The sequence below is a fragment of the Scomber scombrus genome, chromosome 11 (genome assembly GCF_963691925.1).
Source record: "Scomber scombrus chromosome 11, fScoSco1.1, whole genome shotgun sequence".
Taxonomy (NCBI): Eukaryota; Metazoa; Chordata; class Actinopteri; order Scombriformes; family Scombridae; genus Scomber; species Scomber scombrus.
The window spans coordinates 14,542,100-14,564,385 of NC_084980.1; the positions used below are offsets into that span (position 1 = coordinate 14,542,100).

Genomic DNA, 22,286 nt, shown 5'->3' on the forward strand with positions numbered 1-22,286 from the left:
AATACACTAGTCTACAATAAATCAACTTGACCAATATATTATCCTGGCCAATTTATTCTTCTAGCTCTGGTATGCAATCTTATACATGATGTTCCCATAAGAACAACAAGCAGTCCTGCACAAGTGTTACTTTGGGACAAGTACCGGTACTATAATAGATAGATAGAATATACTTTATTGTCCCATAAGGGGAAATTTGTCATGGACTCAAAGTGCGTAGTGCATAGTAGTAGCTGCCCTTACAGACAATAAATATGCATAAAATACATATAACAGCTAAAGATAACAACATAGAGAGCAACATATACAGATTCCAGGTGCATCAAGTACATCAAGACATTTTGATAGAAAATACTGAGCCAGCACTAAGTGTAGACCATCCGCTTTTGGGATGATCGACTGTGTTTGGGCCAACATAAGTCATGTGTATACAAACAGGAACACACTGACTTATACAAAAAAAACACAGAGATATAAGGTAAATTGAGAGCATCAGGGTCAGGGCTATCATGGCTGTTAAGTTGATAAATTGTTGTTTATGACAGGTCTAAACTACATTTCAGGCTCCTGTAGCAACATCAGCTGTGTTTACTGTGTTGTTTTGTTATTAGAGACACCTCTTGTTCAGCAAGTGTCACAGAAGCACTGACCCAAAGTTTTGAGGCTGTCTGTGATGGTGTTTCATTAGAGTGCATAATATTTTGGTCCATCCCCTTTCAAATAATTGAGGAACACCTTTAAAACATTTTCAAACAAAAATGTAATGTGATAAGCATTGCACTGGTGTAATGGGTTACATTAGGTTATAGAAGTGTGCATACTGCAGTAAACCAGTAACTCTGGCTATGTTGTAAGGTGGTTGTAATTTTTACTCCATTAGTATGTAAGATGCCAAAATTTTAGAAACATATCTCAGTATAATACAGCCCATTACAAAATGTACCATAGTCTGTGTCAACAAAAAACAACATAAGCTGTATTTAAATGTAAACATAGTCTTGAAACGTAGTTAAAGTCCTTAGGCAAAAGGTGTAATGTGTGTGCTCTTCCTAGTCTTGATCAGAATATAGCCTACTGTATGATGTGGCATTTCAAATAGTTAGCTGCTTATCTAAATTAAAAAACACTTTTAGAACAAAAAGAGGACACTTCTTTCTTTGGCAATATTTGTGGAAAGATTAGATGTGAATCAGCAATACAATATGGTCATACTAAATCTACAAAACATCATTTGTCGTATATTATTGTGATTAGACTGTATTGAAACTATTATTTACCACGTTTTTAGATTTAATGGCTGTCATAGTAGTATATTATGTTTACTTGCGTATGAAGACTTAAAAAGCAAAATCTTACTGCACTGAGCTGTTGAACAAAGATGACCAGGACAAGGATCCACCTGTGAATGTAACAATGGTAATCAATTAACTGTAGTCTCGTTTAGCCCCAGCCACTGGATGTCTTTTTGTCACACAGTTAATGTGACAAAACGACAAACATACTTGCTGGTTATGCCATTACTCTGGTTTCTTGCCAATCTAATACAAACCTCACAAGATGTGTGAGGTTTCATCTACAAATATTAAATCTCAAATAGAAAAAAAGGCACCTCCATTTGCTAAATTGCTGCACATTGGTTGCTCTTGTAATGACCTGATAAATGTATCAGGATAAATGTAATCTACACATCACGTTGCAGGTGATACCACAGTCCAAGTGTGTCTATGTCTGTGTGTAGAGGTCAGTTGTATACAGAGTCTATTGGAATGCAAGTATGCAGATGTGATGAATACCTGAGTAAACAGGCAAGAAGTGTGTTTTTCTTCAGGGTAATGGGCATGTGACTTGCATTAAACTTTGTGAGACGTATCTTATAAATGTTTACAATTGTTTAAATGATTTTCAGTGTAACAACACTTACTGACATGTATACAGTAAACTGTAGATGTGGGGATTTTAAAAACAAAAATCTTGCCATGTGTTGTTACAAAAACTCTCTCTTTCTGTATCAGTTCTTTATTTTACTGTTAAAATGTGACATCATAATTTATTGATCTACATTTTTTAATGTAAGGATATATAAAGATATCATGCATAGCTATTGAGTTAAAATAACTTAAAATGATTAAATATCATCATCATTGCAGTTGGACGTACCTGAGGGAGCACATTGTCACAGCAGTTTGTATGGATCTCATCTTGGCTTCTGAACAGGTGAGCGTTGGTCTCAGTTCTGCCCCCTGTGGTAGATAAAAGGTAGAATGAAACACCAAAGTCACCAACAGTCAACCTTTGGACACCTGTAATGCATGGTTAACTTTATGTGAAAGTAGTGAAAAAAACTCCATGCAGATAATCCTACTTTAATATGAATCACATGCTATCATAATATCAAAAAATGAGAATATACAGCAGATGACGATGTTATTGTTGCTGCCCTCTCACCTCATTCATCTATTTAGATTTGTCTCTACGGTCTATACATAGCAGTCTCTCATGCACAAAGAACAACTTTCACAACTCACCCAAATTCAGATACTCAGAAGAATCTCAGTGCATCCTAAACAGGATAATCTCTGGCAAGATACAGATTAATCTCCTGCCTCCATATCAGTAAAATACCAAATGAAGCAACTGCCACTGTTTGTAAGTCCTGGAGTGAGATGAGGGGAGGAAATGATTGACCGCATCAGTAGGTTCAGACCACCTCCTCTTCAGGGTGAAGTTGAACAACTCTGTGCTGTCTTGTCTATGAATGCACTTGAAACCCAGACAGAGAACTTTAATCCAACTGTAGCAATGGCTTAACATCACAGTACAGGAGTGGATGGATGTGAGGGCTTCTTGCTGAGGAGGACGCTTAAAAAGACATTCAGCATCCCCAGGGTGTCTTACTCATGAGCTTTTGACGTAACTGCAGCAAGAAAAGCCATGGAAAGGACAGTGTTTGTAGTTCTTCTGATACTGTTTGCTGTGATACTGATGGGCACTGGGGCCAAAAATGTAAGCTGTTTTTTTTTTTCATTACTGACATAACATTTTATTGGCTGACCTTTTCCATTGTGCTGTATACTGTATATACATGGAACACAGTCGTGTTCTCTGATAATTTCTGGATTATATTGTACCTTATTATTAATTTTACAGTAGACTGCACAGGCTGAGTTTAGTTACTGAGTATAGTGGTTGATTGATTTGTTCAAGAAAAACCCTAGCATCCATTCAGCTTCCATCATAGTAGTTTCAACTTGCCCTTTTAAGCAGTGCATTAGTAACATTTTACTTGTGCATTTTTGACATGATTGTTAATGATGTTTGGTATAACTAACCTTTTTCCTGTATCTCTCCCAGGTCCCATAAAAACAAATCCATTAAATCACTATTTATTGGAAACTAACATAAGTCGTTATGTGCCTTGTGTTTTCCCTGTTGTGTATGGGTCAATGATGTATCAGGATTTTCAACAACTCAATTTTAGAATAATAAAAACCAGCATATCTAATGCAGTAGTTCAAACATTCAGAATGTTGTGTACCTGACAATTCATATTACAATTTGAAAGTGATTTTAGTGGAGGGTTTTTCAAGATTAATTGGCACTGGCCTTAAAAAAAAGTCATGTGGTGCGACCATGATTCATCTTGAAATATCTTATATAAATAAAAGATCATAATTTACAAAAATTTAAAAAAATGCAAATACTTTGTTTCCAACCACTTTATATTACTGAAATCTTGTAAAAAAAAAAGATGTGAAGCGTGTAAAGTACATGAATTTATTTCAAGATAAATCATGGTCCCACCACATGACTTTTTTTAAGGCCAGTGCCAATTAATCTTGAAAAAACCCCACTAAAATCACTTAATTTCAAATGTATAATATGGATCTTCAGGTACACAACATTCTGAATGTTTGAACTACTGCATTAGATATGCTTGTTTTTATTATTCTAAAATTGAGTTGTTGCAAATCCTTATACGTCATTGACCCGTATATGTTAGCATTAGTTATTCTTTAGAGCGTTCACTTTAATATACAACGCTGTGGTGTGTATGCAACTGAAATGTCTGTGCTTATCTGCAATCATCTTGTATCCAGAGTAGAAGAGGTTTGTTTCCCATCTGTTTGTGCATTTAGTGCAGTGTGTACAGTGTTGTGCACTGTCAAGTTGGTGGTCCTTTTTATGGGAGGTCATGAATAAGCACAGGAAATGGGAGAAGGAGAACGGAGAGGTATCTGAACACACATGTCAATGTTTAGACTAAGAGGAGGAAAATGTTATATAACTGCACTAAAACACATATAAAGGTCCAAGCTGGCTTTTTTATATTATATTCCGCCTGCCAAAAACAACACAAGCTGTGGTGTTAATTATTGAATGTAGCCTCTTCTGTATATCAGTGAGCATCAGCTATTAAGACTTAAGGTCACTAATGATGAAAAAATATAAATGTTTTTAAGGGGGAGGAACTCTTAGAGCCATGGCAATACAATGCACCTCCTCCCCTATTATGCAAATATTAAATTTCCAATTAGTACTATTTTTTTCTGACCCATTAAGACAAAACAAGAACAAAACACAATCCAAGCAGATACTCCAAGTCTTATGCCTATGAGCAAAACAAAACAAAAAATCACTGGTCCATCTCATAACTGTTAGCTGCAATATTTTGTTTTTGAAGAGTCTTTTGAGTTTGGATAAAGTCCCACATGTTTTCAGCACAGCATTGCAGTTTTTCCACAAACTGACTCCACAGTGTTGTTTTGCATTTGTTTTTAATGGTGGTTTAATGAATAAAGAACCCTTGGATACTGGGCAATTTTTGATTTATTACTCTGAATTCACCTTAGCCTAGTGGAGATCTAGCAATAAACCAGTGCGCTGCTGAAAAATTAAACCAGATGGTTCCTCTGTTAATCCAGGCGCAGTGCACTGTGGTTTATACATCTCCATTAGGCAAAGGTGAACTGAAAGAATGAACTAATCTGAAATATGTTAATGTGAAATGATACAGGTTCATGATATCAGTGGTTCATAGCCTTGTAGTTTTGAAGCCCATTGACATCCATCTGTTAGCCTCGGTGAACATTCAGCTCTGCTGATAAATTCCACCATGTTGAACAGAGACGGGCTTTTAACCTGGAGAGTGATAGATGGTATTTTAAGGAAATTATCTTCATAAATCCTCTACCACTCCTCTCAAAGTAAACTCTCTTCAACGTTGCACTTGCCACCATCACAGCAATAACCTGTTTCATCACTTAAAACAACAGACAGAATCTGATTGAATTTATTCATGTGGGAACAAAATTTCAAACAAAAATGTATTCAAACATTTTAAATATGGACCCATTTTGAAAATGAAGCTAAACAAAAAAGCAGACCAGTCAAAACCAAAGTCAAGAGAGTGTAAAGATGTTTATTATGAGGGTTTACTGTCACAATAGTGGGAGAGCATTGTCATTTCTGTGTTTAAAATGAGCATATTTCATATGCACAACAGTACCTCTTGTAAAGATGAAAAAGGATCATGCATGCTCGTGTTCAGTTTGACTTATTTGCTCCTAGTGCCCTCAACATTCTTAATGGTTGACAAAAAATAATTTGATCTACAGTGGGATTTATTTTATTTTTTTAGTGTGTGTGCAATGGAAGATCAAGGTGCCGCTGTGAGGGAGTGAAAGGCAGCAGGGTAAGTGAATCATCTTTTGTCTGTGCAAAACATTATATGAGTGCTGATGTTTACTATGAATGAATATCACTCCCTTCAGTTTTAAAGAATGTGCCACAAATGGTATTGCAAAATACTTTTTCTATTGGCAACACTGTTATATAACAATACAAATGCTTTTACAATATAAATGAAATCAGTAGCCTACACTTGTCACATTTGATGCGAATACATCACACATATATCATCTAAGTGACAAATCAGTGTACATGTCATGATGTTATTTACCTTTAGTTATCACTTCTTTAAACAGGAAAATAATCACATGATCAGATAGAGGGCATGATGTGTGCCTCTCCACACACCAGCAGCGGACCATTTTATGACGTCGTGGTATAAGGAAAAAGTGTAGTAGCCTACGTCACAGGGAGTCCACCTCAGCTTGAGACCAACTATGACTTTCACGTTATAACGTGATAAGTTTCATGTTATAATGTGATTAGTTTGACGTCATAGCGTGATTAGATGTAATTAGATTAGCAGTAACAGGTTACTTGCAGGTGCGAGCTTCGCGCTAGTGATGGTAAGTTCGGCTCTTTTCAGAGAGCCGGCTCTTTTGGCTCGGCTCCCAAAGAAGAGCCGGCTCTTTCGACTCCCAAACGGCTCTCAATTTAGGATCTTTTGTAGCCCTATATTTTACCTTCACTTCGCAAAAATGAATGGTTTGTGTGTTGAAAACCCTTTTGCATTCATTATTTTTATGAGAAGCCTTATAATTGCCTAATTTCGTGCAGTTATTCTGTTACAAAACCATTCTTGTTTAATATTTTAATCAAACTTTTTTATTGCACAAATTAACAAAAAACTGCAAACAAATCCACAGAACCAGAACAGAACAGAACAGAACAGAACCAGAACTTAACTCAAGCAAACAGTATTAATGTCCTCAGTGCAGATTGGCATTCAGAAAAATCAGATGCCTCAGCTTGGATGGGCTGATCCGATTTCTTCTCTCTGCCTGCTGTCTCACTCGCAGTGGAGCATCTTCCCCCCCTCTCTGTTTTCACAAAATGGTATGATCCTATATCCTCACATGTGATTGGCCGCATGGCTGCCATTCTGGCCAATCAGAACAAAGTTCTGCCATGAGCAGAGCTGGGGCTGAGCACTGCTAAGCAGCGAAAGGAAATAACTGGGAGCTGGCTCTCACTCGATGAGCCGGTTCTTCTTATTCACTACAAAGCATGTCAATCAAAGCATGTCAATCAAAGCATCTTTTGCGCATACATCACTACTTTGCACAGGATTTTGAAGTATTGCGTTAATTCAGAAAAGAATTGCTCTGAAAAACAGAAGAAAAACAAATTACTCCGAAAAACAGAAAGAAAAAAAACCCTCAGAAAGACAGAAAAAGAAAAAAAATATACTCCGAAAAACAGAGCTTTTTTTTTCTAAGTGAATGCAATACGCTTCTGTATTCTGTTAGCCCATCAATAGCATATGTAAAATATCTGCAAACATTACGCAGTATGCCATGATGTTTATGGGTTGAATGTACCTGGTTGCATAATGTGGCGGTGAATCCTTTGCATTCCCACACAGCAAGTTCATTTTCCATCTCTAAGGAAAGTTTAAACTTCGGATGTAGTCTAAGAGCTTAAATCCTCCATGCTGTAGTCTGGGTAAAATGAGATTTCTCTCTGGCTAACCGGAGTAGGCGGCCTTGTCCTTTTCCCTGTAATAAGAATTCCACAATGGGTCTTGTTCGGTCAGAGTATCTTCCCAGGCGGTGAGCTCTCTCCAGAGTAATCAGTGATCGTAAAGTTATCATTCCTTCTTAGTTGTGGGATAAACCGTCCAGGTTAATATGTTGACCTTTTTCACACTGGTTTAACTGAATTTCCTAGTTGTTTCTTGACTAAATTTTTTTATGCATTCACTGAAATACAATTGCGGAGTTCACCCAACTTTAAATATGCAGAAATTCAACCAACTCCTAAAAGTGGTTGGAAAATATGGCCTCATATTAGTGTATGTTTTAGTAAAGTAACATTTACACTGTCTGATCATATCATTGCCCTCCGATTGCTCCGGGATTTTTATGATCTTTATGTTTGATCTCCTGCTCCAGTGTTCAAGATCGTCTGCGTTATCTTTCAGAAAAAATAATGTCCTTTTCCTTTTCCATCTCTTCAACCCGGGTGCAGGTGTCTCTCAGGTTATCCTCTTTAGCACTTGCCCAGGATATCGGCTGTCCTCTTGTTTATATGACAGGTCAGTTTGTCATTAGAGCCCTGAATCACTTTCATACGAGATTTGAGCGATCACTTTTCTTGGTCAGCTTCAATCATTGCCATGCAGTGGGTCTCAGTTGGTGTGCTGAGTTTCGTTATATTAAGTTTCTCACCCTGTACTCCGTCTCAGTAAAATGACCAATCTTCCAGCAAAAAGAAAAAGGATCAAATTCATTTCCTCACTTGGAGTTAAGTTTATACTAGTAAAATAGTTGCGACTGTTGAGGCACACAAGGAAGTCAACTACAGTGGCTGCATCCAGCCGAAGTAGCTTCTTATGTTTGTTACAGCATCCTTCATCCTTCCTCCTTGGATTGGAGGAGCCATGAATCAAACCCCCAATCTTCCCATTAGTGGGTAACCCACTCCACCTCCTTAGCCACAGCCATCCTACCAGTAAGCAGTCATTTTATCAATAGCAGTGTTAACAAATGTTAAATCCACCCATTCAAAATAGTAAAAAGACATTTTTTAAAAAATATTTTCTCAACTAGTTTATTAACCATCTGCTTTAATTAAGAAATACCGTAAATAGTTATTGCAAAATATCAAAGGACTTACTATCACTTGCAGGGTTATTGACAGGTCATTACGTGGGGGTGGAGCTGGTGAACACAAGTGCAGACACACAGAGGCAAGAAGACAGGGACATGGTAGGACAAGGTATTTATTAAAGTAGGCCAGGGGAAACTAATACTGGTAGCAGAGAATTTGGTGCTGAGGCTTGGACTGAAAGCAGGGAACCGAGAGCTGAGGCAGGTTGGGGCAAGGGGAGCACGTCTGGAGCGGAATCCATGGAAGCTGGTTTATATTGGGGTCCAGGGCTGACAAGACAAGGGACAGGAGACAGGGACTTCATATACAGGGTTCAGAGCAGATGGGACTTCATGTAGGGAACACAAGGACGGGAGCCAGAGCTGTCTGGAAGGTCATAATGGGGAATCTGTCTGAATCAGGCAAAGTCCAAAAGGGAAAAAGCATGAAGGTAAAATATGGGCTGAAGGTCTAAACTATATGATCAGGCAGGAGCAGGATCAGACAGGATTAGGGTTGGCGAGAACGATAGAGTCCATGGAAGAAACTATGAAATTGGCAGTGAATGGTTGATAGAGACTGGTGTTTGTACTGAGGATCTGATGAGAGAATGGGCAGCAGGTGCAGATACTTATTAAGCGGAAACAAGTGAGCAGGTGAGTGTGGTAAATGAAGGAAGGAAAGTCCAGGGGCACTGAGTGGTCTGGTATAGAAATGGAGAAAATTTTAGACTAGAGAGTGCTGTAGAGACAGAAAAGACAAGAGAAACACACACAGGGCCTTAGATGGAATCATGATACAGGTTTTATAATACATGGACTAACGCTTGACAACAATTTAGTCAGTCTAATAACAGCATTTACTGGTAATACGGTACATAGTAGTGTGCAGCAGTAGCTCAACAAAACAATTGCATATTATTGACAACATTTACAAATAGAAATCTGTATCATTTGAAATTCTATTTCTCTCTCTTGTTCTGTTTGTGTGCGTGTCTCTCTCTGTCTCACACATGGACACACACACAAATACACTCATGCAAATACACACACAGGGGGAAAAGGGAGTTCGAGGTGCTACAGGTCCCCTAGGGATAGAGGGTCGCCGAGGATCTGATGGTAACGCTGGGCCTATGGGACCAAAGGTAGACTTTCGGTTTGGCTTATTTTCTCTGCATGTACAGATCCAATAATGTTGAGAGAGGGCATGATTGACTTGAACTACGTAAAGACTGTGATGAATTACATTGTCTTGTTGTGCAACTACCTACAATAATTTTATGCTCATGCTGCATTTCACCACTAAGATTAATTATAGGTTGTTGTCTTTGACAGGGAAACACTGGGCCAGATGGACCTGAGGGCCCAAAAGGCAATCTGGTAACATAACCATGCTATACAAGCTTGTGTCTGTTTGTGTGTTTGTTTGTTGTTTATTTGATGTCTTAATGAGTGAAAATTAAGTCATGTTTGAATTGGCTTATGAATAACGTGTGCTACAAGTATGTAGACAAAGTTCAAACATTGTGGTGGATAAAGTATCTGTATTTTTTAAACTGTCTTTAAAGGGACCAAAAGGCAAAGAAGGATTTGCTGGGTCTCATGGTTTACCGGTGAGGTGTCTTATTCTGTTTACCATCTGATATATGTATCATGAACCAGTATGTTTTTGTATGTGTTTGTAGATGTTGCCTTTTTATTTTCTGCTGAAATTGATACAGGGTATCCCAGGTTTACAAGGGCCACCAGGCTTCCCAGGGGCCCCAGGCTGTAATGGAACAGATGTAAGAAAGTATTGCATATCAGTAATGATATAACTGTATGTCTTCCACAAAATAGCTTTAGTTAACTTGTGAGTTGCTTGTATAATTGGGTTTTACCTGAATGTTATTACAAAGTGAGCTTTTCAATTGCACATTTTCTAAACTTGAAGAACACATGAAATGAAATGTAAAGACATCTACTAATGCTTAAAAAGGGTTTGTAATACCTGAACCAGTGATGACATATTTTAAATACATTTTTAGGGAGAGGAGGGACCTCCTGGTATTCCTGGGCTCCATGGTATTGATGGATTACCTGTAAGATACAAATTTCCAATTATTTATTTGTTGTAATCAAGTACACTGCATTTATTGTTCAAACTTTGCTTCAACTTTGTCTTTATTTTACAGGGTTCAAAAGGTCTGCCTGGACAAAAGGTAATAAAAATTATGCCGTGCCACCCAGGGCCAGTTGTTAAATACTCTTTATATTAAGGAAAGTTGAAACTGCATCCTGATGCACTGAAAAAAAAAGAAGAAAAAAAAAGACACTGTACTAGCAGGTGCCTTATCTGCCTCCTCAGGCTCCCAAAGCAAATTTTGTAAATAGTCCATGTGAGACCAAACATTTTTCTTTCTTTTCTGTTGGAATCCTGCTGTAAATTTACAGCAATCATTTACAGTGTAATTGGTCACACTGCTATGTCCTCATATGGTGGTTCAGACTACTTTGATTTGGCTACAACCCCTAGTCCTTGGAAGATAAAGAAAACAACTAATATGATACTTTGCCTAGAACTGCACCCACTATATACAGAGGCAGACACCACTCTACATGTTTACACTAAATAAACTATTGGAAGAGATTCATCTGTTTTACCATGCCAGACCCGTGAGACACTCATGACATCTTTCTGGTTCCCAAGGTAAAAAGGTTCCTTCTATAGAGACCGTGATCCAAAACACATGTGCAAGTACATGCTCTCCCAGTAATAATATTACATGTAGACTTACATTTAGTCTATCTATTTATCTGCCCGTCCTTCCTTCCTTCCTTCCTTTCAAAACTGAAACGGTGAGCAGTTGCAGTGTAGACTCCCACTGAGAGACAGGTTTCAGAGGTTGACCATGGACATCTGTAGGTCATGGTGACATGGTGAGAGAGCACAGATACACAAAACTGAGTGATGAAGCCTGCAATATGCAACCATGAAGTATCATTACATCTTCCAATATTACTATTATAAGACATTTCAATACCAAATTTAATGGTTTTAAACCACAACTTAAATGATAAAACCACAACTTAAATGTTAAATACTTTCACTTCCTCCTTTTGACAGGGTGTATCTTCGGGATCAACCCATCCAGTAAAAGGGCAACCTGGGCCACCTGGGGGGAATGGAGATCCGGTAAATGTTCAGTTACATTAGAAATAATGTGTACAGCATTTCCCTAGAAAAAGTGGCACATTGTTTTCTTTCTATATATATTTTAGGGAGCTCTAGGTTTGCCTGGAATGCCTGGACTACATGGAGACCGAGGACCACAGGGTAATAAAGTGAGTGAAGTTGTTTGGTTGCATTGCACAGATACCCCCCCTTTCAACCCCAACTGGTCAAGGCAGATGGCCGCCCACTTTGCCCGGTTCAGTCTGAGGTTTCTTCCTGTTAAAAGGGAGTTTTTCCTTGCCATTGTCGCCAAGTGCTTGCTCATGTGGGAACGTTGGGTCTCTTTAAATTACATTAAAGAGTACAGTCTAGACCTACTCTATGTGTAAAGTGCCTTAAGATGATTGATTGAGATATGTAACACTATGGAATATAAGCTTGATGTTGCATTCTAATTAACAGGGACTTTCTGGCCATCCTGGGGTTCCTGGAGAGAAGGTAATACACAGAAGGCAACTGCAAAATAAAGGATTAACATTTAGATACAGAAAGACCAGGTAATTTATACAGGTTAAGTTAAAAAAAACTGTCCTATCCTACAGGGTCAAGAAGGCAAAGGAGGTATGCCTGGACCTCCTGGTCTGAAGGTAATTTATTTCTTAATATGCTATTATAGTGTATTATCAAAGTTACAGAGGACGTTGCATTGAACAATTATTATTTCTTGTGTTTTTTATAACTGTGACATGTTCATACTGTAACATTATCTATGTATATTATGGTTTTTTTCTTGATGTAGGGGCGGTCAGGACCACCAGGCCCACCTGGGCCACCGGGTCACATTAAGTTGTTTTTATCTGAGAATCCCATAAGACAGGTATAGTAACAGGCTGAGGTCAGATCACTGAAGCAATTAAATATTAATGATGACTGATGTTTGGGGATGATAATAATGTAGCACTATCATGGTTGCATTGAAGCACGTTTAAGTTATAATTTAACAATGTTTTTCATCCACTAAAAGTTACTAGTTTGACTAACAGAACCTCTCCATGGTTAAAAAATAACAGTATTGATGCTGTAGAATGCTGGGAATGCATTTTAAACAGCTGCTGTTAAATTATAACTATTATTATTAAACCCAACTTAGAAGGTAATGTACTGACCAGCTGCAGGTACTTGAAAATATAGTTTCAGTACAAATACAAACATTTCGTAAAGAAAACAATTTCCTGGATGAATTTCAGTCGTGCTTTAGAACACACCACAGCGCAAAAATGGCTCTTACTCTTACTTACTCTTACTTACTCTTACTTATATTATCAGTGACCTCACACTGACCTCTTAAAAATAAAGTCTGAATTCTTATCCTGTTAGACCAACGCTTAGCATTTGATATGATTGACCATGATATCCTATTCAATCATCTTTAAAAGTGGGTTGGTCTTTTTGACTGTGTGTTAAACTAGTTCAAAACATATATAAACTAGTTCAAAACATATATAAGGGAACAGGATATACATTATCACTGTATATGCTGCCACTTGGTGACATCATCAGAGAGCACAATGTATCATTCCATTGTTACATGAATGACACACAACTGTATATCTGTTGAACCAAATGATGCTGCAGCAATAAAGTCCATTACTACCTGTCTTCTGGCAATTAATAAATGGATGAGCTGAGAAAAACTGAAATCCTACTAGTCGACCACAAAACAGGAGAAATGTTGAAAAAATGTTAGTGGGTTTTATACTTGTTTTTATTATATTCTATTATTGAATTGTTACATGCTTTTATGTTCTTTTTATATCCTTTTCATGTGAAGCACTTGTTGTAAAGCACTTTGAGCAGCATTTCTTGTATGAGAGGTGCTATACAAATGTTATTATTCTTATTATTCTTATTATTCTTATTAATCTGAAATTGGCTAATGTAATGTCCAAAAAGTCTCTCAACAACATCACTACTCTATAAATTTCATGGTGATATTTTAATTATAGTTATTATATATATTTACTGTGCAGAACTGGAAATGGTGACACAAGATAAAAGCCATAGGGTCAAATATTTGAATTAATGCTTCAGTGACTATAAATATCAACGCCAGATTTTGTGGAAATCTGATATTGTTTAGGATATTTTGTAGTGCATCATAGTTTTGATTCAAGGGAACATATGAACATGAAAATGCAGTGCAAAAGATTAGGGGTCACAAAAATCATCAGGACTCATCCTTAGAGCATCATGATTATCTTTGATACATTTTATAGCAATGTAGTCTATATAAGTGTTTACAGACAGATAGATTGATGTCACCAAGTTCAGGCACTCAGTTCCACAAATGCCATCACTGCAACTGATGAACCACAATGAACCATAACCTGCAGTTTATTTCTCATTCAGGGTACAAAAGGAGACCAAGGAGACATAGGAGAAAAGGGGTGCAAAGGTGCTCCAGTAAGTTTCTTTTCAAAATCTGCACAAATGACAGCCTCTGATCAGGAATTATGCTTTCCATTTACCATTTTTAAAAATGTCCAAAGCTCCTCCTACTCAATGCTTGTTCTGCCTTGTTAGTAATGTGTTTTTTTCTCTCACATTGCTGTCTTAATTTCAATTTCTTCTCAGGGAGATCCTGGTTATGGCAATTACACAAAAGGAATAAAGGGAGACAAAGGACAGGAGGGTCCAGAAGTAAGCAAATACTTTCCATATTTCGATTAAATTTCACTTTGTGACTATGCGTAAATATGAAATGTTGTGATGTTTCACAACAGGTTTTATTACATTTACTGTTAAACTGATGCACTCTCTCGTTTCACTGCATCACTTTGCATAGAAGGGCTATAAGTAAAACCTTTGAAGTAGCACCTAAAAAAGAATGACCAGCAGAGGGCAGTAATACAAAATGTACCTCTATTTGCAATTAAATAGAAGAAGGAATGAAAGGGAATAACAATAAAATAAGTCTCTTTTCATTGATGTAACCCATGTCATTCCATCATAATTCTGTTGCAAGAAAATAGCTTTGGCACAAGTTAAACTGCACAGTATTAGATCCCTCTCTGGAGCTACAATACAAGTAAAGTAAGTTACATGAGGTAGAGGATTTTATCTCAATGCTGAAATAAAATCTTAGACTGATTCCACACTGAGGTGCACTCTATTGTCTTGTCACCCTTCATAATTGAAAATATAAAATCTGAGCCTGAATTGACCGTGAAATGTACATGTTTACTCCTGAAAAGTTGTGTGCCACATGCCTTGTCGTTAAACAGACCCTTGGGGCTTTTATGATTATTGGCATGTAATGTGACCTATTACTCAAAATAGCTATTTTATGGGGAAAATAAATAAATAGATGCCTTAGACCTTCTGTAAGCTATTCTATTTATAGAAAGCACAACCTACTGATTCAATGCAATACCAAATGTCCTCACACTTGTACTTATTTGTATTTGCAGGGAAAGCCAGGGGAGGATGGCGATCCTGGTCAACATGGATTATTGGTACAGTGCTGTAGTATGCAGGGCCATAATGTGTGTGTCCATGCATGTGTGTGTGTGTGCTTACTCATTGTGTGGATTTAAATATAACATAGTTCTCTTTAGGGAAGGCATGGCCCCACAGGTGATCTAGGATATCCAGGGATACCAGGAAGGCTGGTCAGTGATCATTTAGTTCCAAAAACAATATGCAGTCTGTTGGTGGGTTAGCCTGCTTTGTAACATAATGTTTTAATTGTATATGTCTTCCATAGGGTGAAAAGGGGAATAGGGGTCCCCCTGGTCTACCTGGAAATGTGAGTTTTATCATAAGTGTCTACTTATTACTCATGTGTTTTATGATATTTCCAAAATGTGTTATGCAAGCCATGGGTAGAACCATTAAGCAAACTAGTATTTCAATCTTTGTAATCACTTTCAACCATGATGAGGAATGATGTTTACATTGTGTGCTTTATAAGTAAATCAAGGTGTTCTGTTATTCCACAATGATTTCACTCCATGGCTCTTAAAATTTGGTTTATAGATAATAGCGACTGAACCACTGAAAGGATACCGTGGAGATCCTGGTCCTCCAGGAACACCTGGGTTTACTGGGCATCAAGGTAGATGAACATTATGCTGTATAATAACCAGGCTGACAAATAGTGAGATGAAAGACGAAGAGGTCAGTTCAGCAAAGGCTAAAGTCAGTGGCAACAACTCCAGAACACTTTTCACAAAGGTAAATTGAGTGTTTAATCGCGGCCCAGTCTATGACCTACTCAGTCAAGCATCCCCTGCAAAACATGAGGGATTTACAAAATTCTTTACCATTCATATGTCTTCTATTATAGAAAAAAACTGTTAAAACTGCTCAAAACTATGATAGTCAACCTAAAGGAAAAAGGGCTTCAGAGAGTAAATGTTCTACCTGTTGTCTTGACCCGTTCCCCAGTTTTGTGTTTTTAACTCTTTCAGAGATATTATTGACACATCCTTTGAAACTGGATTTCTTTTTTATGATGCCTTGAAAACTGCAGCTGTAAAACTCCTTCTGAAAAAAAAGAAACTAGACAGTGAAGTTTTAAGTAAATATAGCCATATCAAATTAATAGTTTTCTGGACAATGTTTTCAAAATGTTTTAATCAGGTTTCAAGGATAACCGCTGCACAGAGACAACCCTTGTTAAAGTTGTCACTGACCTCAGAATTAGCACTGGTGCCCGTAACGTCTTTGCTCTTTTTCTTTTGGATCTAAGTTATGTGTTTGACACAATTGACCATAATTTTCTTACCTATATACAGTCCCATCCAAAAGTATTGGAACAGTGAGGCCAATTCCTTTATTTTTGCTGTAGACTGAAAACATTTGGGTTTGACATCAAAAGATGAATATGAGACAAGAGATCAACATCTCAGCTTTTATATCCAGGTATTTACATCTAGATCTGATACACAACTTAGAAGATAGCAGTATTTGTAATGGAACACCACATTTTTAGGTGAGCAAAAGTATTGGAACAGAAAGACTTAAAATAGATTAAAGTGAATTAGACTTAATATTTAGTTGCAAATCCTTTGCTTGCAATAACTGCATCAAGCCTGTGACCTATTAACATCACCAAACTTTTGCATTCTTCTTTTGTGATGCTTTTCCGGGCTTTCACCACAGCCTCTTTCGGTTGTTGTTTGTTTTGGGGGGTTACTCCCTTCAGTCTCCTCTTTATCATGTAAGATACATTGCTCTATAGGGTTTAAGTCTGGAGATTGATTTGGTCAGTCTAAAACCTTCCACTTCTTGCCCCTGATGAACTCCTTTGATGTTTTTGCAGTGTGTTTTGGGTCATTATTTTGCTGCATGATGAAGGATCTCTCAATCAGTTTGGTTGCATCTTTCTTTAAATTGGCAGACAAAATGTTTCTGTAGACTTCTGAGTTCATTTTGCTGCTGCCATCATGTGTTACATCATCAATGAAGATTAATGAGCCCGTCCCAGAAGAAGCCATGCAAGCCCAAGCCATGACATTACCTCCACCGTGTTTCACAGATGAGCTTGTATGTTTGGGATCATGAGCAGATCCTTTCTTTCTCCAAACTTTAGCCTTTCTATCACTTTGGTAAAGGTTAATCTTTGTCTCATCAGTCCATAAAACTTTGTCCCAGAATTTTTGAGGCTTGTCTCTGTACTTTTGGCAAAATCCAGCCTGGCCTTCCTATTCTTGTTGCTAATGAGTGGTTTGCATCTCCTGGTGTAGCCTCTGTACTTTTTTTCATGAAGTCTTCTGCAAACAGTAGATTCTGATACCTTCACTCCTGCCCTCTGGAGGTTGTTGCTGATGTCACTAACAGTTGTTTTAGGATCTTTCTTTACAGCTATCACAATGTTTCTTTCGTCAACTGCTGCTGTTTTCCTTGGTCTGTCCGTTCAACGTCTGTTACTTAGTACACCAGTGGTTTCTTTCTTCTTCAGGATATTCCAAATGGTTGTACTGGCTATGGCCAATTTTTGTGCAATGGCTCTGATTGATTTTCCATTTTCTCTCAGCTTCACAATTGCTTTTTTTTCACCCATAGACAGCTCTCTGGTTTTCATGTTGGTTACACCTCTAACTAATGTATAATTAACTAAGTCTGCACAGGCAAAACCCAAATATAAAACTGAGCGTAGACATTCAGCACTATTTATTGTTTGAATAATCAATGTAATAGGACACAACTGGGCAACAAAACACACTTGTCACTCACATGTTCCAATACTTTTGCTCACCTAAAAATGTGGTGTTCAGTTACAAATAATGCTATCTTTTAAGTTGTGTATCAGATCTAGATGTAAATACCTGGATATAAAAGCTGAAATGTTGATCTCTTGTCGAATATTCATCTTTTGATGTCAAACCCAAATGTTTTCAGTCTACAGCAAAAATAAAGGAATTGGCCTCACTGTTCCAATACTTTTGGAGGGGACTGTATGTATCACCTTGAGAGCTGGGTTTGGCTCTCTGGAACTGTTTTAAACTGTTGTTTCACTATATATGCTCCCTTTAGTTAATATCATCAGGGAAAGTACATTTTCTAGCTGTAGTATAGTGATGGTTCTACCTCTGTAATATTTGCTTTCCTGCAGCAGACTAGCATAAAGTATACAGAAATTAAACAAGTTTCTTCTCTTTTCTCAGGTGTTGTGGGGTTGCCTGGAGCTGATGGACCCCCAGGTGTGCAGTGAATTGACCATTCTCACCGTATTCATCTATATGTCTGTCCGTCTGTCACTCCAGTGGTTTTTAAAATTGAGTTGTATTTCAAAGGTACTGAATATAGATGTATGATTTTAGTGTTTCCTAAATATATTTGTAACTGTCTGTCACTTAACATTATATAGGGAATTATGTGCCAGGCCCACGAGGTCCCAAAGGCTTTCCAGGCCAGACAGGGGAACCTGGGGAGCCAGGGAATGTTTATATTGGACACCCAGGCCTAAAAGGGGATCATGGTGATCATGGACCTCCTGGGGACCCAGGCCCACCTGGACCTTGTGAAGACAGACGTGCGTGTAGTACATGTTTTCCCCTTTTAATTAGATGCAACAGTGTTAAAGATTTGGATTCAATTCCCAACTGTTCACATTTTGGAATAAATGAGGCAATACTGGGTAACCTGATAGAGTTTGTTGTTGTTGCCTGCACTGTAGCTAACATTGCCAAGGGTCAACCAGGAATAAATGGAATGAAGGGTGATCCTGGACTGAAGGGCACATGGGGAATGAAAGGTGGGAAACTTGGTATTATTCATAAATACACTGTAACCACTTCATTTGTGTCAAGTTGGTTGGACATGTATTTAGACATGTTAAATTGCATTCATTAATTTGCTTTGCTTGTTGACTATTACATGATGTTGTTACTATACAGCATTTTATCCAGCCACGTATTGTTTTATCATCTTTATTTTAGTCAATCCAATAGTTTGGTCTATAAAGAGTGAAAAGATGAAGTTAGCATGTGGAAAACACAATTCAATATAATAAAAATGGGACTATGCCTTGTACAGGACAGAAAGGGGATCCCTGTTACTTGTGTTCCGGATCAGGACCACCAGGGCCCCATGGTCTACCTGGCAGCCCTGGTAAAACCATTCACTGCATGAAAACAAACAAACACTGACTCTATCCATCCATGTTCAAATGCATTATGTTTTACTGGTAATAGTGGTGAGTATAAAAAGTTTAAAACTGGAATACACATTATTCTGTTGCTCAGGAAATAATCAAGGACCAGGAGCAAAAGGTGATCCTGGCTTCCCAGGATTTAGAGGCCCATCTGGAATACCAGTGAGAAAACATGTCTTTAATACAGTAGTTTAAAGTTGTTGATGTTTTGTTTTTGTCTTTTAAAAACATTTGTAAACAATCACTCCTCTCTGAAGGGTCCTATTGGCGCAAGAGGATTTCCAGGCCTCCCTGGACAAAAAGGAGAATCATATTCCTACAACAGCCCTGGGATAAAGGGAGAGAATGGAGACCCAGGACAGCGTGGCAGGCCTGGTGTAGATGGCCGTCATGGGACTCCTGGGTTACCAGGTCACAAAGGCAAACCAGGCCCAAAGGGAGATTCGGTGAGAAGGTTTTGACATGCCATTCTTTGCCATTTGCTGTCACATTTTGGCTCTTTAAAGTTTTTAAATGATCAGCCATCCATTTGTAATTTCACTGTTTGCTGGAACAAGTTTTTTCATCCACTTTCTAGTATCCCTTCCCTGGTGAGAAAGGGCATGTTGGTTTCCCAGGTCTGCCAGGGCTTCCAGGACCCGTTGGCTACCCTGGGCCAGTGGAATATGTGCTTCCTGGACTTCCAGGGAGTCAGGGAGATACTGGGGTACCGGGCTTGCCTGGACTGCCTGGATTTCCAGGTAAATAATCACCTTGTCCAATATGCAGTTTGACCAACACATTTATACATAACACACAGACAGACAGAAACTCTGAGAGTAATTGTATGCCCTTTCCTCTCTCCCTTCGTCATTGATAGGCCAGAAAGGGGAACCCAGCCACACCCGTGTAAAAGGAGATCCTGGCTTTAAAGGTCAGCCTGGTTCACCTGGAAACCCAGGTCAACCAGGTAGCCCAGGTATCGCTGGAAAACCAGGTAATCTTGGGCAGAAAGGAGAAAAAGGTGTCCCAATAGGCCCAGGAATGAAAGGACAGAAAGGTAATCTATATGCTACTGAGTTCAAATAAAAAAGGTCATATGTACAGTAACTTTGTCTTAACTTTATCCACATGCCTATACCTTTAGATACGTTTTCATGTGATTCAAGTCATTTTGGAGAATATCTTAATGGAATGTGAAACAACAAACAGCTTAATAGTCTCTGTGTGTGTGTGTGTGTGTGTGTGTGTGTGTGTGTGTGTGTGTGTGTGTGTGTGTGTGTGTGTGTGTGTGTGTGTGTGTGTGTGTGTGTGTGTGCGTGCGTGTATCTTGTATAGGTGACAAGGGACAGCCAGGTCACCAAGGCATTGAGGGTATCGGCCTGCCTGGTCAGCCAGGTCGACAAGGCCCTCCTGGTTCTCCAGGACAGAAGGTCAGATACACAAGGAAACTATACATATCCAGTTTTAACTTCTGATTCAAGGATTCACAGTATTTAATACAGATTCAGATTAAAACAGGCTCTAAAAAACAAAGCTCTCTGAGATGGTGATATTTCATTAATGTAATGTAATTTATTTGTAATGTATGAAGTGTGGTTTGATACTGTACAATGAGAATAAGGGATTGATGAAAAAAAAATTAAAAAACTGTGATGACCTATAGGGTGTACTTTTTATTTACTAATTCTAAATTAAGGCACCATTAGATGTGAACTGGTTTTAAGTAACAGTTTACTTCTAAAGGATAATGAAATTTCACCTCTGAGTGTAGATGGTTGAAGGGGACCTATTATGCTTTACCTTATACGTGACCAAAATTATTGGTACCCTTGCATTTTATTATTATAATGCACTATTCTCCCTGAACATTGTTGAAATTAAAATAATATTAATATTATTATATTAATATTATTAATATTAATATTAACTAATGTGAAACATGGAGGAGTCTAAGTGATGGGGGTTGTTTTGCTGCCTCAGGCAATGGGTTCCTTGAATCTGTGCAGGGCACAATGAAATCAGAAGTCTATCAAGGCATTTTGGAGCGAAACATAACAGCCCAGTGTCAAAACGCTCTGTATCAGTCATGGGTCTCCCAGCAGGATAATGATCCCAAACATGCATCAAAAAGCACTCATGAGTGGATGAGAAGAAAACTTTAGACCATTCTAAAGTAGCCTCCTATTAGTCCTGATCTGAATCCCATTGAACATCTGTGGAAAGAGCTGTAACTTGCAGCTGGGAGACGGCACCCATCAAACCTGAAAGAAGTGGAGCAGTTTGCTCAAGAAGAGTGGGCCAAGCATTGGAAACTTATTCAGAGTTACACAAAGTGGCACCAATATTTTTGGCAACACGGTTTTCATTTGTTTTATTGTATTATAATATGTTAACTTACATATTACTTAATATGTTAAGTGATATGGAAGTATATCAAAAACAAATTTATATTTAATGTGAAATAAAAAGTTATGGAAACCATATGATTCTGTCAGTTTCAACTCAATACAGAGTAAATTAGTTTTTTTTTAAAGGTGGAGGGGTACCAATATTTTTGGCATCTGTATAAAATCTTGTTCAAAGTTTGCTGTGGTGGTTGGATGTTTATTGATATCCCGGGACATCGGTGAGTGGACTGTACAGAGTGGGTCTGTGACAGTAGACTGACCCAGAGTAAATGAAATGGAGGCATTTTATACAGTAAGACCAAGGCAGTTATTAGCAAAGAAACACATTTTATTCTTTACATTTACATTCAGACCATACAGTGTGACACAGGCAAGATCAATGGATAACTTGGTGGAGGGAGGTGGTTCTTAGGTGGTCAGTTGACAATGTGAACTGCAAAGATTCACAACAGGAGGAGGGTTTACATTAAGACAAAAGCTGTTGATGAAATCATCAGCATCACTAAGGCTGTTTCTGCTTGTGCTATTCCTCCCTTAACTTTTTCTAACTGATCCACTGAACCAATAGTTCAAAATATTTCCAT

General features: G+C 38.1%; 1 protein-coding gene across 1 annotated transcript in view; it reads left to right on the forward strand.

Annotated features, from left to right (window-relative positions):
- The first annotated feature begins 2,931 nt into the window (after nt 1–2,931).
- Nucleotides 2,932–22,286, forward strand: part of LOC133990838 (collagen alpha-1(IV) chain-like) — a 30,628-nt gene continuing 11,273 nt past the window's right edge. The window contains exons 1-28 of the mRNA XM_062429244.1: nt 2,932–3,003; nt 5,639–5,692; nt 9,554–9,643; nt 9,834–9,878; nt 10,067–10,111; nt 10,220–10,282; nt 10,526–10,579; nt 10,673–10,699; nt 11,605–11,673; nt 11,760–11,822; nt 12,115–12,150; nt 12,255–12,299; nt 12,452–12,529; nt 14,062–14,115; nt 14,287–14,352; nt 15,123–15,167; nt 15,270–15,323; nt 15,419–15,476; nt 15,698–15,769; nt 18,324–18,359; nt 18,527–18,691; nt 18,836–18,913; nt 19,195–19,269; nt 19,404–19,474; nt 19,570–19,758; nt 19,908–20,052; nt 20,172–20,351; nt 20,630–20,724. Coding sequence (XP_062285228.1) covers nt 2,932–3,003; nt 5,639–5,692; nt 9,554–9,643; nt 9,834–9,878; nt 10,067–10,111; nt 10,220–10,282; nt 10,526–10,579; nt 10,673–10,699; nt 11,605–11,673; nt 11,760–11,822; nt 12,115–12,150; nt 12,255–12,299; nt 12,452–12,529; nt 14,062–14,115; nt 14,287–14,352; nt 15,123–15,167; nt 15,270–15,323; nt 15,419–15,476; nt 15,698–15,769; nt 18,324–18,359; nt 18,527–18,691; nt 18,836–18,913; nt 19,195–19,269; nt 19,404–19,474; nt 19,570–19,758; nt 19,908–20,052; nt 20,172–20,351; nt 20,630–20,724 — 2,124 coding nt within the window. The remainder of the gene's footprint in view (nt 3,004–5,638; nt 5,693–9,553; nt 9,644–9,833; nt 9,879–10,066; nt 10,112–10,219; nt 10,283–10,525; nt 10,580–10,672; nt 10,700–11,604; nt 11,674–11,759; nt 11,823–12,114; nt 12,151–12,254; nt 12,300–12,451; nt 12,530–14,061; nt 14,116–14,286; nt 14,353–15,122; nt 15,168–15,269; nt 15,324–15,418; nt 15,477–15,697; nt 15,770–18,323; nt 18,360–18,526; nt 18,692–18,835; nt 18,914–19,194; nt 19,270–19,403; nt 19,475–19,569; nt 19,759–19,907; nt 20,053–20,171; nt 20,352–20,629; nt 20,725–22,286) is intronic.